The sequence below is a fragment of the Amborella trichopoda genome, chromosome 6 (assembly GCF_054954075.1).
Source record: "Amborella trichopoda isolate Santa Cruz 75 chromosome 6, AtrichopodaSantaCruz75HAP2 v2.0, whole genome shotgun sequence".
NCBI lineage: Eukaryota > Viridiplantae > Streptophyta > Magnoliopsida > Amborellales > Amborellaceae > Amborella > Amborella trichopoda.
Genome location: NC_142341.1, coordinates 1,160,997 through 1,176,729, shown reverse-complemented (window position 1 = coordinate 1,176,729; position 15,733 = coordinate 1,160,997). Strand labels below are relative to the sequence as shown.

The 15,733-nt window shown below is 36.3% G+C and overlaps 1 protein-coding gene across 6 annotated transcripts; it reads right to left on the bottom strand.

The window, feature by feature from the left end:
• Positions 1-8,119: 8,119 nt before the first annotated feature.
• On the bottom strand, positions 8,120-15,733 carry LOC18434589 (putative protein phosphatase 2C 40). 6 transcript variants are annotated; one of them, XM_088870045.1, is made up of 7 exons: positions 15,378-15,733; positions 15,003-15,111; positions 12,819-13,019; positions 12,586-12,685; positions 10,354-11,671; positions 9,728-9,992; positions 8,120-8,525 (listed from the first exon to the last, which is right to left on the bottom strand). In XM_088870045.1, the coding sequence occupies exons 5-7, from the start codon at positions 11,539-11,541 to the stop codon at positions 8,398-8,400; spliced, it is 1,581 nt and encodes a 526-aa protein (XP_088726171.1). In that variant the 5' UTR covers positions 11,542-11,671; positions 12,586-12,685; positions 12,819-13,019; positions 15,003-15,111; positions 15,378-15,733; the 3' UTR covers positions 8,120-8,397. The 6 variants fall into 6 exon arrangements, with proteins under 6 accessions (XP_088726171.1, XP_020523013.2, XP_088726170.1 ...); XM_020667354.2 differs by having other exon boundaries at positions 15,003-15,733; XM_088870044.1 differs by lacking the exon at positions 15,003-15,111.

The following is a 15,733-nucleotide window of genomic DNA, read 5'->3' as shown; positions in this document are numbered from 1 at the left end:
TTTCAAAATTTATCATGGTATATAATTTAGATGTAAAATGTTATTAGGATTATCTCAAAGTCTATTTTTATATCTAATTATAAAATTTTAAATTTCAAAAATGGTTAAAATCAAGTAGATCTATAAACATATGAAAATCTTGAAAATGGATGATGTAGATAATATGTTGTAAAATACACTATTTCTAAGACTTAAAATATTTTTATTCTTCATAGTCATTCATCTCGATGTCGAAATGATCAATCAAAGGGTTTTGCAACATTAAAACTACCTTTTCTAATGATTTTTGAGGGGCATCCATAGTTCTACATTATAAAGTAGCATCCTTATATAAACTTTTTCCGTAAATATATGCACGAATATCGAATATGAACATATTGAAACTCCTTTTCAGTGATAATGAGATTGGCTTGATAAAGACATGTTGGTGAGATTCCAAGTATTGCATTCCTGATACTTTTTCACCGGCAAGTTGTTAAACACTGCAACCTTCTTATCTTATCAAATAAGGGCAATAGAAAAGATAAGAAGTTTTTGTAAAATTTAACAAAATGATCTTCTTTTGATCACAATTCCTCTCTTGTTTGCATTATCTTTTGCATATTCACACTCTTTATGGAGAAATGATTACATGCTTATGCGGGAGCCTATTGGTCACTCATTCCCTTAGGATGTAAATATTCATCAACAAAGCTACAAAATAAACAAAAAAAATATGCATTCTACATTTATGTGATAATGCCTTGAGATTGCATAGAGATCCAAATTATAGATAGCCTAATCTAAGTGTTGAACTCAAAATTTAAATTGTATGTTATGAGAGCATTTATCTTTGTTATATATTATTTTTAGCTATTAGATGTCAAATTGGATGGCTTGTGATACGAAGTTTGAAAGATTTTTTTTTTGAAAGATTGATCTCTTCTGCTATGACTCTTGTAGAGATCCTTCTCGAGGTGTATCCCAAGGCCAAGGACACTCCTAGAGATGGGTTGCCCGATTTTTTTTTTGTACAGAGCAAAAGCTTTTTTTGTACATGCACTCAATGTAATTTAATCCACAGTAATCCAAACATGTTGAACATTTAAAAAAAAAAAATTTCTTTTTGAACTTTGAGTCTAGTCAATGACATACACAAAATCATGTAATTTAAAATCTGATAGAAATCAAGGAGTTGTAACTTCGTTGTAGTAGAAGTAAATGGTATCTTTGTATATATATAATGAAAAAAGTTGAATTTCAAGCTCTAAAAATAACATACTTAGTAACAGATTATTTAGACCGTTTATTTTAAGAATTTTAAGTATTTATAGATCTGTTCAGTCTGCACCATTTTTAAAATTTTAAATTTTGTAATCAAGGTTGAACATGGATTTTCAAGCCATCATAAAATTTTCGACACCGGAACTGTCCATTGCCATAAAATTTAGAAATATATCTTGTATTTTATAAGGTACGCACCTTATGCAAACATACCGCTCATTAGGCAATTCTAAAGTGGATCCACGTGGACAAACCCGTGTAATTGGACTCGGAAGGGTTCCAAGCCAGCAAGGAATCTGTGAACCTTGTTTGATTCCTATATTTTTCTAAGAAAAATTTATGCATGTTTGTCTGAAATTACAAGTACCATCCCCCTCTTAGGGGCGTTTTTTTTTCTTCCCAAGTTGCCCTTCTCTCCGGTAACATGAGACAAGAAGGCTAATGTTTTTCAAAATAAAAAAGCTATCTAGTGTTTTAATTGCCGGACAGCTCTCCCTCTTCCAGTAATCTCTGAACCTCTGGCATTTCACATGAATCCATTTTCTGGCCAAATCTGCCATGTTTCCTAGCAATCAACTCGGCCCTAATGTCCACCATTACCTTCTTTTGTATCCTAACTTGGACGAACCTTCCTTTATCTCTTTTTCCTTTACCTCATGTGCCACCTCTCTTGTCTTATTTTCTCTTTCCTCCCAATTTTGTGCACCAAAATTTCTCAATCTTTACCTTCACCATAAATACATCTCTATCTAAATCTCTTATAAATCTCTAGGTAAATCTCTCAAATCAATCAAAATAGGAGACTTAAATCCCTTTGCCCAATATTAAAATCAACCATATCCCGAATCTTCCTAAAACTCCCACCCCACCTTATCTATGCGCACTTAAAAAAACTCAAAAAAAAATAAAATTATATTTTTGAATTTTTACCAATGTTTCTCTCTGCATCAAAACTCCAACGAAGTTTTGGCCGGAAAATCACCATCTACCTTCCTTTTTTCTTCCCTCTACATGTTTGATCCCTATTTTGTTCATATGGAGGGTACATTTCTTAGAGCAATAGATGAATTTTCCCCCAAATTTGATAGAAGCTTAACAAAATTATCTTTGCTTTTCTCCTCAAAAAAAACGGGCGCTCCTCACCCCAAGCTCCATGCTGGAGAACAACTCGCTCATTGGGGAACTCGCCGGAAAAGTCAGGCGACTCCAGCGCTCATTGGGGAACTCCCTAGAAAAGTCAGGCCACTCCAGCTTGAAGCAGGCACTAGCTTTGGGTGTCTTTTTGTTTCCAGGAGAGTCCTCGACCATTTTCTGGCCAAATTCCAACGAGCAGTTAGCATTTAAAACAGTTTGATAATTGAAACACCGGATAGCTCTTTTGTTTTTAAAGTATGTGAATCTATCCGGTATTTCGAACATCAAAGACCATTTTTTATTTTGAAAGATATAAACCCTCTGTCTGATAATACACCAGACAATACACCAGACAGGGGGCAACTTGAGGAAAAAATATGCTACAGGAGAAGGTCCTAATTTTGGACAAACATAATCTCATTTGGTAATTACACCCCCAATAGTATCTGTACGTAAATTTCTCTTTTTCTAGCATAACTTACACAAACTCACATGATTTACTGATAGACTCGGTGGTGTTTGGACAACAACCGCAGTCCTAGCCTTGTTTGTGAAAGTTAAATTTTTCTAATATAACTTACACAAACTCACATGATTTACTGATAGGTTCGATGGTGGGTAGAGAATAAAGTTAAAATATCCCATTGAAAATAAATGAACAGGGAAGACAGGAGAGAGTATCAAAGGATAAAAATTGGAACCCATTTGGGAGTCCATCTTCAAACATAGTTTCTGCTATTGCTCACACAAATTACATGGATATAATTCTTTGATGAAAGAACCCCATGGCCTTGAAATTTCCTAAGGTGTAAAACAACTGAAAAGAGCATCAAAAGAAGAAGCTTCAGATGATTTCGCAGCAGAAGATGCACAGTAAGCAGAGTTTTGATCTGTGATCACTGACAATCCATCACAAGTTTGCATAGTTTGGGATTTGGGGGTCTGAATAAAAAGGAGGGGCTTTTGGTTGGTGATCTTCTTCTTCATCTCTTGCCGTCTGAGGACATAATCCTCTGGGATGAACACGTCCATCACTGAGAGAGAGAGGGGGGAGGTTCTTGATTTAAGAGCAAGAGTTACTTACTACATGACGTCTGTGAGGAGTGAGGGGTATAGAGGTTCCTTTTTCTTGGAATAATAGGATAAGGGGTTGCTACTTCGGCATCATCATCATCAGAGAGGAGAGAGAGAGAGAGAGGTAGTTATTGGGATTCCCATATAAATTGATGGAGAGAGAGTGAGGGTGTTATTTTCAACATAATCTAGAGAGAGAGAGGGGGAGTGTTTACCTCGACATAATCGACATAAAAAAGGTACCATTTATTCTCTCTCTAGAAAAAGGAATAGGAACCTCAACAAATTTCTCTCTCTGTCTCTCTCTCTCTCTCTCTCTCTAAACAAATTGGGTTCGCTCTGAAAATGGATTTAAAGAGGAAAATAACATGCTATATCTTTTCCTGAGTACAAATAATTGCAGAAACTAATTGCAACAGAGTCACGTGTTATCGATGAATGGCACGCATAGCATGCTCCCGTGACGGAGCACACTGTACATTAATTCTTACAAGCAAACGAGCTACTTGAGGATTTTTTTTATATGAACTTTTTGAGGTCTACCTAAAAGTTAATTAAGTACTTATTTTTAAAAGAAGAAAAGTTCGATTTTGCGTTTTCCAACACTCAGATTTTTACTATCTGAAAATTAGACTTGACCTATTCAATATTGGAATGTTCTTTTCAAGCGCATGGAGCATTCGCTTTCAAATTTTCTCATCTCTAGGTTTGTGACGAGGTTCAAAACGCCAAATCCGCAAAGTTTTTTTCTTTTTTTAATGAAATTGTTAACTTTTGTATAGAAGTAAAGGGAGTACAAAAGGTTTAAGTTTTAAGTTCGGAAAAATACTTCTAGGTTTAGATTTTAAGTTCCGAAGAAGACTTCAAGCTTAGGTTTTACCCAAGGGAGAAAATACAGAGTATTCTCATGTGAGAGCAGCAAATCTTCTGGAAAACTACTCAGAATGATGGGTAAGAGTGGGTGATGATAGACCACTAGGACCATCTTTTCATAAACAAATGGATGTTGGCATATGCATGCTCTTCTGACAAGGTAATGTCTTCATAATTTGTGAAAATTAGAACACCACATATTATAATACTGTTTTTGCTATAAAAAATTATTACTATTATTACTCTTAGCTATCTGATGTGAAATCGAATAAAGTCTGGATAAAAGTTTTTTATACTCTGAGCAAGGTTAATAGCATGATGCCAACCACCCACATCTAATGGGGATGGTGAAAGTGACCACTGGCAATGCTAATTTTCCAAAAAAAACAAAAAAAAACACAATTACACAATTTTGAGCATAGGCTTGGCCCAAATTTTAGGCCCACAATGGAAAGCGTATTGCTTTCGCATGAAATCCAACTTATCGATGAGTCATACAAACCTCCAAAGAAGTTGTTGCAAGAATAAAAAGTAAGCAATATTTTGGAGATAAGCATGAGAAGTTTTTCACTTTCATAATTATTTTTGCCAACGTCATAAGATTGAAGATAGAACCTCAAATTTTTCGACAAACAGATCCAAGTGGTTAGAAACTCGAAATGCAATTAGGTTTTCAAGCATGCGCCTTGGTTTCGAAGGATTAAGGACTCAAAACACCCGAGTCGCTGTAAATTTGTTTCCACCTCAGATGCATGAATATGAAGCTTTAAAAACAGTGTGGATCTGATGATCTTTGAATAATTACAATGAAACGGTCCAAAACAAGTACAAAATAGATTATTTTAAAAGTTAAATTATATATATATATATATATATTCAAGATTGTGGTGGTCTAGATGATATATATGCAAAGATTGAGGTGGTTTAGATGATATACATGCAAAATTTCAAATCCAAAATCCATATCCAAGATGGATTTTGGGAGGGTGGACTCAATGTAATAGGTGCATCACCTAAACCTTAACCAAACTTATTTTCCCCTTTTATTTTTATTTTTTTTGGACAAAGTACCCAAACTTAATTTCACATATCATTAGTCAAACCTGACCAATCGACATTTGCCAAACCTGACCAATCGCCACCTCTCCTACATGAGGAGTATGAAAACAAGGGCTTCTATTTCCACCACGATCTCCAAATGAAGCATTTCTATGTATGTGCAAATGCATGCATATCTACACATATATATGTACACATAATCCTCCTCTCCTCTCCTCTCCTCCACCTATGTTCAAAAAATCGGCTTGTTAATGTTACTAGATTCGCTTTTGGAGTCTTCTTCAGTTTGGTGAGAAAAATGAAGCAATTTGGTGCTTTAGCCGATTCAGAAAAAGACTTTGGATTTAAAAAAAAAAAACATTTATATAGCTATTTCTTTGTTGGCCGAAGATTCGAAGCAAACCCGAAGCGATCCGAATTTGACCGAATCAGCGCCAATCTGACCGAACGGCAACACCAGGCTTCGCTTCTCTTCGGTTTATGTCTAAACTTTTTTGGCCGAAGCGAAGCGAATTTGATAACATTGGTTAGTAGCCAAGGCGAGTCCAAGTGTACTCGCTTGAGCAGTGTACAAGTGAGATTCCACAAAGAAAGGGAATCGTCTTCCATGAAAATATGTTATTAGAAAAACCAAAAAACCAAAAAGCACACATGATTTAATATATATATATATATATAGAGGGAGAGAGAAAGAAGAAAAAGCTTGAGTGAGCCCACTAGCCTATGGAATAGTACAAGCCCAATGGCCCAGACTGAATCTAGACCGATCTGACAAACACAGATATCTAGTAGTGCTTGAGTTCTAAATTTTTTTTTTTTCTACAAATCCAAATCACTTGAAATTTTAAACGTGTGTTCTTCTCATCAAGCCACACCTAATAAAAATATATAAAAAATAATTTGAGAAAAACAATTGACCAAAATACCTCCAAATCTTTTTTAATGTATTTTGGTCAATTTATTTCATGTAAAATAATTTTTTGATATTTTTCGAAGATTCATCTATTTTTTATGACGCAAGCTCCAAATTTCAAGTGATTTGGATTTGTAGAAAAAAAATTAAAATTCAAACACTACCGGACATTCGTGATCGTCAGATCGGCTTAAATTCAATCTGGACCGTTGGTCTCATTTTTTCCTATGATATATATATATATATATATATATATATATATATATATATATATATATATATATATATATATATATGCATGCTTATGTAGTTTTTTCATTCTCTAAATTTAGATTTCTCTTTCAAATTTCATCATAAACCCCAATTAGCTCCAAAAGCAATTACCTTATTCTGTAGCTCCCATAATCTTTTTAGCATGGTTGCATCTCAAGTGTTAGTAATTCTTGTCAATGGGCAAACTGCTGTAACTTTATTCTCTTATATAATTTTATGAAGTTCATTTCTCTTATCCTTTCCATGATGTTTCTCATTGTTTATTGCCAAGATACCTGACCAGCCTAGACCTCAGAAGTGGACCTGAAGGATGAGGCCGAGAACTACAGACCTGAACCCAATTGTGTCTGAGTCCAGGTCTACCTATCTGGGTCAGGTTTGGGTCCAGGTCAAGGCTGGGACTCCTTTGCACCTCTTAGGTAAACTTGATACATGTATCCTCACAATGCAAGATGCCTTATGAAAAGGCAATTTCATTGGTGGCAACGCAAACTAGGTAACAAAGCACTAATATTTCAATTACCATTCTACATTTAGCACCCTATGTGCACAATAAATCCTCCCCATAGATAACAAATATAGGTAGCGTTTGCCACTAGACGACACTAGTACCCATGATAAGGTTGGACATTCAATATACAAACGCAAAATCACATAATACCAAGACAGATAGCCGACCCCAAATAGTTGGGGAAAGGTTTTTGATGATGATGACATACCAGGATAGATGCCTGGTCAGAAATAGATGCTCTATAATAGTATACTAGAAATATGATATTTTATTCATAAAAAACAGTCGTCTGGACATGTATGCCAGATTATGGCCGTAGTACCATACACTTTTGAAATTTGTGGGCACCAACACTCATGTAAGTGCCAATGGAATACTAGATAGATGTCATGTTAGCAACTTCCAAATTATATTTACATGCATGTGTGTACGCATAGTCGCATATATTTATATATGTACGCATGTCCACATATGTGCATATGTTTGTGCCTTTGAGGATGTGGGTGGATGCATGCATAGTCGCATATATTTGTATATGTACGCATGTCCACATATGTGCATATGTTTGTGCCTTTGAGGATGTGGGTGGATGCATGCATAGTCGCATATATTTGTATATGTACGCATGTCCACATATGTGCATATGTTTGTGCCAGATTATGGCTGTAGTACCAGACACCTTTGAAATTTGTGGGCACCAACACTCATGTAAGTGCCAATGTAATACTAGATAGATGTCATGTTAGCAACTTCCCAATTATATTTACATGCATGTGTGTACGATTGCACAGTTGCATATGTTTATATATGTACGCATGTCCACAAATGTGCATATGTTTGTGCCTTTGAGGATGTAGGTGGATACGCATAGTCGCATATATTTGTATATGTACGCATGTCCACATATGTGCATATGTTTGTGCCTTTGTGGATGTGGGTGGATGCATGGTTCATAAGGATGTACAATGTACATGTATGTGTTGGTGCATGACTCTATCATATGTTGGTGAATCACATAATTAATGAATGAACATATCTCAACTCCTGCATTTATAAGTTCTTATAAGTCGACAAGCTTTTACACCGAGTTTTGTGAACCATTACAATGAAGGAGTGCAAAAACTCATTGATGAAATAATACTATACAATCATTTCATCCCAATAATTCCTACAGCACAAAGAATTGATCCATCAAGGATGCACATGGCCATCCGCTTCATATAACACAGCTTATGGGCATGTTACATAAAGAAAGGGAAATACAACATTCAGGAGAATTGACCTAGAACTTACCTACCTAAAACGACGTTGATGCAGTTGATGTGCGCTGCTTATTTCCAAGCATAATTACAATGACTGTCACATCATCATGGTATTTTCTCCTCCTCCCGGCAGGAATTCTCATTAACTCTTCTATGCTAAAACCTGAATGAAACGTGTTTACATCAATTAAATTCGGAGGCAAAGGCACATAGAAAGTATAAAAAAATAAAAAAAAAAGTTTATATAAGGATGCTACCTTGTAATGTAGAACTACGGATGCCCCTCAAAAATCCATCGGAAAAGGTACTTTTAATATTGAAAAACCCTTTGATAGATCATCTCGACATCGAGATGTATGATTATTAAAAAATAAAAAGATTTTAAGTCTCAGAAATAGTGCATTTTACAACATATTATCTACACTGTCCATTTTCAAGATTTTCATATGTTTATAGATCTACTTGATTTTAACCATTTTTGAAATTTAAAATTTTATAATTAGATATAAAAATAGATTTTGAGATAATCCTAAGAACATTTTATATCAAAATTATATACCATGATAAAATTTGAATTTAAAGGTGCACCTTACCTCTACATATGGATGCGTCCATATGCAAATTGCACCCAAAGATAAATGTGGAAGTATCTATAATTATTTTGTGCATTGACGTCATCGCCGTCAAATGAAATGATGAGTAGTTATGGGAAGTGGATCCCATGAATGGGCCCATATCCTATTCTTGTGGGTTTCAGTCTCTCTCCCTCAACGTCCAATCGTTTCATTTCATGGTGATGACCCCAATGGACAATGGTTTTACATAGTCCATTGATTCATAATATTTACTTACCCAAGATAATGGTTTTCCATAGTCCATTGATTTATGCACCTATTGTTAGGTGTGCCCCGAAGTTTCCAATGTCCAATTTCTCTAGACGGTGTATGGTGCAGATGAATCATATCCGATTTTATTAGACAATCGCCTATTTTGAAAATCACACCAAATTTGCACCGTCCAATGAAATCGGACAGTGCAGATGATGGGACAATGGTTTTACATAGTCCATTGATTCATAATATTTACTTACCCAAGTTAATGGTTTTCCATAGTCCATTGATTTCTATGTTGGGTTCTGCACCTATTGTTAGGTGGGCCCCAAAGTTTGCACCTTCCAATTTCTCTAGACAGTGTACGGTGCAGATGAATCCTGCTCGATTTTATTAGATAGTCACCTATTTCAAAAATCACGCCAAATTTGCACCGTCCAATGAAATCGGACAGTACAGATGTTGGGACCGCACAACAAAATATATGTGGTCCTTTATAATATATACTTTCAAAATATAAACACAAAAAATGTACCTGCATTTTGAGCAGCTCTCAGTAAAAGTTGTTCAAGAAGGTATTTTGCCGGATCACCAAATGGGTTTTTCTCAATAAACTGGTGGACTAGCTCAACCACTTCATCGTTGCTGAAAAAATCAAATAATCCATCGCTCCCAATAACCACAAACAAATCACCGTCTGTAACTCTGTGGATCCCTATTGATGGATTAGCAGAAATATATGGTGGACTGCACAAATTGCGGACTCGAAGAATACCCATCAGAGCATCGTTCATTTTGCTCTGTTGAGAGAAGAAAACGTACATATGCATGATGCTTAAGATATATCATTGGGAGAAAAGCTGAAACCCTCTCAATAAACATCAAAGGGAATAACAAAAGGAAAGCATGTCATACACCAAGAGTGTATGATATGTGATATAGCATGGGAGCATCCACCATCCATTCTCGATGAAGGATCAACCATTCTTAAAATGATGGGAATTCATCTGTGCATGGTTAATATCCGCCATCAAATGAAAAGGTTATTGATTCTGTGTGGTGCATTATGTACCACCATACACCATCAGCACATGACATACCACACACCACTAGTGTAGGTATGCTTTCCCAAAAATTACAAAAATAAAAAATTTGGTTCACCTCTTTCAAATAACCCACACCAAAAGCGCGAGTAACCTTCAGCTTCCCTTTAACTCTTCCCCCAACGATTGTTGAGGCATCATCAGGATGTTCAGCCAATAACTTCATGCGCTCCTCATCATTCTCAACTGTATGGCTATCAGTAAGTTGAACAGATGTTACAGAACCATCCTCACTCTTTGCAAGCACAGCTCTGCTGTCCCCTATGTTGAGGGTGTACAAGTCATTTCCATGGAGGAGAACAACTAGCACACACGACCCAACAGAGACTAAATCAGGCCGATCCTCCATCTCCTGTTCCACCATGTACATAAAATCACTCTCAGCTTGAGAAAGTGCTCGCCTTAGGCAATCGATTACACCATTTCGAAATGCCTCAGAAGAAATTTCACCATATAGAGATATTGGGAAAATGGGTTCGGTAAGTGAAGCTCCCAATTTGTTGAGCTTCAAAGGAATACTGGTGTCTTCTGGTAAACTATCAAGAGGAAGTTTTGAGGACAAAGGGGCAAGCGTCGACCCACCTTGTTGCTTTGTGCGCCATTCCAACAAATGCAAGTAAAACCCAATATTATCATATAGTGTCCCAGCGAGAAAATCAGCTGCATCTCGACCATTGAATCCATCATAGACACCACAGTAGAGCCACCCATTTTCTTCCGAGCAAACAGCTTGGACCCTATCTTCACCTGCAGCACCACCAGCCATTTGAACATCCATTGCATTGAGAAAACTTGAGGCTTCAAGCCTTGTTGGGGCACTCATGGGTTTCATCGATATACTCCTGTTGCTTTCGAGCATATCACTCTCAGTCGATATGGTCCCCCCTAAAGTGGATACACTGCTTTGTGAGGAGGAAAAGAATGGATCTAACCTTGAGAGGGATGAGGAGGAGGGCAACCTTCTAAATGATTTTGGAGAATCGAAACTAGGGAGTATTTCTTCAGCAATGAGACCATTACATATATTTGTGTTTGCCAACGTAGCATTGGCACTAAGGGCAGCCCCAGATAGGCAAGAAAATGAGCTACTCCTCTTCCCTATAGTTGAGTTTTGGCTATCTGGAACAGTTGAGATATCGATATCGTCATCAGAGGTATTCTGATTTAAACTACAATGGTAGCCAAAACTAACACTTAGTTCGCCAGTGGGCTCAAGGTTTTCATCAGAGCCTAGCATCTCTTGCATGGAAGATGGAGAAGAATAGGGAAGGGTTAGTGTTGATTAAGGTCAGACCTTTCTTCAACAGACACTTGAAGTCCCATATCATATCAAGAGGCAAAGTTTTAGACATTCAGAGAAAAGATAGATACTGCACCTGAAAGAAAGCATCAAATACAACAATCGTAAGTGTTTCATTTGGAAGTTATAACTTCCCTACATGAATCCCATGCATATCAGCAAAAGAAAACTTACATGTTAAATCTTAACTACATTCATAGGCACAGTATTCTTATATTCAAATTCTTTGCATCCTGAGAAGCAGTATCACATCCGAGTCATTTTGATTGTTACCTTGGCGCTTCAAACTAAAATCCTACTTAGTTCATATGAATATGATTATAATAATAAACAAATAACATTTGCCCATGAACCAAACATGAAGATACATTGATACACAGTCACATCACATGTCCACGCCAACTCACACATGCTAAATATGTGCACACGTATGAATATCTATGCAATGGCCACACCAAGCATGCAATTGCCCTATGCATGCATATATCTATATAATATAATGGGTAAATAATATATACATGTATACACAGATGCACATGCAAGCACAACACTTATATATCTATATTTTATGGATATAAACCTATATATGCAGAGCATCATGAATAGAGAAATATAACCCAATGGTTACCAAACAATGCATCAAGAGAAGAATAAATTCCAGTTATCTCATGGAACACAATAAAATGGGATTTTAGAAGGGTTTGGTTGAATATTTCCAAGTAGATACTTTCTCATTACTGATCCACTCTCTCCAGCAATTATAAGACAAAAGAAAAAGTCCTCAGCCCTGGAAGGAATGGATAGCCTATGCCTGCATTTTTGGGTTGAGTTAGCGCTGAGCAAATGATGCATCACCTACATCTATTGTTTCTCTCCCATCTCAAGCTTGTGCTGTTTCAGTTTTGTACTGTGCTTTGATTTTGATGAAACACAATACCATCAGAAAAAGCTAATAAGAAAACGAAATCCTGAGGTTGGATGGAGACGTACCTTAAATATGGTGGTTTTCCATGACCATTTGATCCCAGGTCTGGGATGTATGTTAAGCAATAAAACAAAGAGTTTGACTTTGACCTCAGACACATTCTTGCTGTTAAATTGTAGAAGAGGGCAATGAATGAGAGAGAGAGAGAGAGAGAGAGAGAGAGAGAGAGAGAGAAAAGTGAAGAAAATATGAGCAGATGGAAGTGAATGTGACATTTGTGAGCAGAGACTTTTCTTACTTCTTAATTGTGAAACAAGTCACCCTCCGAGTGTCAGAAAACCAGATTTTTCACTTCAAAAGAAGATGTAAGACTTCTACTTGACGAGCACCTTTCTCCATTTCATGAGTTCCCATCTGTAGCTCTCTTGCAGCAAAGTTAAAGAGCTCCAAAGCACCCAATGGAATAGCCCCAAAGGCTTAATCAAATGCAACAAGTCAACTATATCAAAAACCAACAAAAACCCATCAGAATTTGAGGGAATATTTCATCTAATTCTTCAAAATCTAGACAAAAAGTGCAAGTCCTTATGTGAAATGATTAAAAAAAATTGCATTTACCACTATATCTACTACTTTGAAAGCTTCAATGAATGAAACCACTGAATATGTCCATTTAGTACACTACAAACTTCGACACATAATTTGGCGTAGGAACAGAAACCACAACTTTGTTATATTGCATCCACCACTCCACCAAGAACTTACTTAAAATCTAATCAACAATCTTCATAAGATGGACAAAAATTAAAACCATGTGTTTCAGATTGCAGAAACTTCTAACCCCATCTTAGGGCAAGAAGGATATATTAGCCATTTCTCTATCCCCAGAGTATTATTCAGCCCGGAACTTGATATTCCTAATATTACTTTCCATTTCATTAGTTTCTCCTGTTTGAAGGAAAAAAAACTCGCAGAGCTTGAATCTATCCATGACTCGCTGTTGGGATTGGGTGAACATCGAGCCAAGTCTGAATCTTAAAGCTCTGTTCTTAATTTCTTGACACATGAAAAGACTTCCCAGAACCTCATATATTTCCCTTCACAACTCCAAAGAAACTCTACAATCACATTTCATGGGGAAACTTTGTGCTTGAACCTTTAAATGCAACCTAAATCCCAAGCCTTCTTACTGGGCTACCAGTGGACCCCCCTTCAAAGAATGAATCACAGAGGCCCACACATGAACTGAGGACCCCGCTCTATGTCAGGAGCTATAAATCACTAAATCCCCATCCATTGATAGTAAAAACGAAAAGATCATAATTTTGAAATAAATTTGTAGGAAAATTTTCGGTTTAATTATGCGCACCAAACAAATGGTACACAGCATTGCCCCAACAGAACTAATTGGACTAATACTTATAAGGCAACTAAGATAGCATAAGTGGACATAACCACTCAAAGTGCAACTGCAACTTAATACCATCCACCATGAAGTCCCATGGTCATGAGTCAATTCAATTTCAACCTCTTTTCTTTCATCCTTGGTATCAATAAAGTCAACAAGTTAGATATCCTATCCTGTTCAAGAGATGATTAATATGCCAAGACTGCATGGATCTCCAAGAAGCATTGAAAAGTCCTGGTATGAAGACGAAAGAGTGTCACATTTTTTCCTAAACAAATGCTCAACAACCCCACAATATTTTCAATGGGAATAACTATGAGATCCAAAAGTGCAAGTAAATCAAATAACTGAACCATATGATGGGTTCAATCACCATAGCCTGGTAATATTGCTTAAGTCATCAGGTAGAGCCCATGCTTTCAAACTCCGAAAAATAAGAACGTCTAGTATATCCATTTAGAATATGTAATATCCCTTAGGACAACCGGTAATAAAGTGGATACTTATTACTGTATAATTAACCACGAAATATATAACATCATAGCACTAAAACAGACCCAGTGTTGTCCCATGGCCTTTTGGTCCCGAGTCATGATACTAGTTGCAGGAGGGGATCAAAAGACTGAAACTTAAAGGTTTTCCAAAACCAAGCAAACCACAATTTCAGTGTCTACTTCTGTATCGAAATCCTATTTCAACATATAACAGTGAATAATCACATAACCTATTATTGGATAACCTAGCGCAATCACACAACTTGGCCAGTGAGAAAGCAAGCATTGCCATCTATTTATAGGAACTTTACACGGTTTTGTTAACTTAGTTGCACTTACTGTTAAAGACCTTAGTTTGCTAACTCATGCATGTAACATGATCAACTTATGAATGATAAGCTGTTGGACAACAGTACTGTACCATAATTCTAGGAATGATACATCTTAGGTAACTGAATCACAAAAACCTAATTGAACTATTGTACTCTAATTCTACATGAACACAAAAGGAATGTAATACAGATGATTTCTATCAAGCCAAAGGCATAGAAATCGGTTTGAAAAGCTTTTCAAAACTTACGGAGTCCTCCTGACAAAACCCTGAACAATTTTAGACCCTAAACTCGCTTAAATTTAAGAATATCCGGAGAAACTTCTCCCTGAGTTTTGCTGAAATTTCCCACATAGTCCTGAAAATTGCAATAGACAACCAGCAACTCAATCCAGGTCTAATCAAAACTTCAAAAAGCATGCAGCAAGTTCATGAGCAAATTAAGATAAGGCATGAACTCGTTATTAAACTCTAAACCTAAAACAGGATCACCATTCAATAATTCATCGCATCTCAGCCATCAAAATGATGGCAGAGAAACAAAGCAATTGATCTCTCATTTCAACCATAAAAAAGAACAAGGAAACAAACAATCCATCTCTAATTTTAACCATTAAAACGAACCCAAAAACAAACATTTGATTTAGTAGTGCATCCATAAAAATGAACCGGAAGAAAAACAATCAAAGCTCATCTCCTCCACCAAAAAGCTCCAGAAAAAAAAGAAAAAAGGTCCAAACTGAGCTCCTAAACATTTAAATGAACCACAAAACCCTAATTTACTTCATTCCTCCGCTAAAATTGACCACGAATCCATCTTTACCATAAACAACAACAATCATTAAGATCATTCACTACCAATCTATCAAAAAACAGAGTTAAAAAGCTATAAATTCAAAAGACAAGAACATTTTACGCAAAGAAAAACAATTTATGGTCACTCACATGAGGCAGGCCTGAAGAGAGAAAAAACAAAGGCA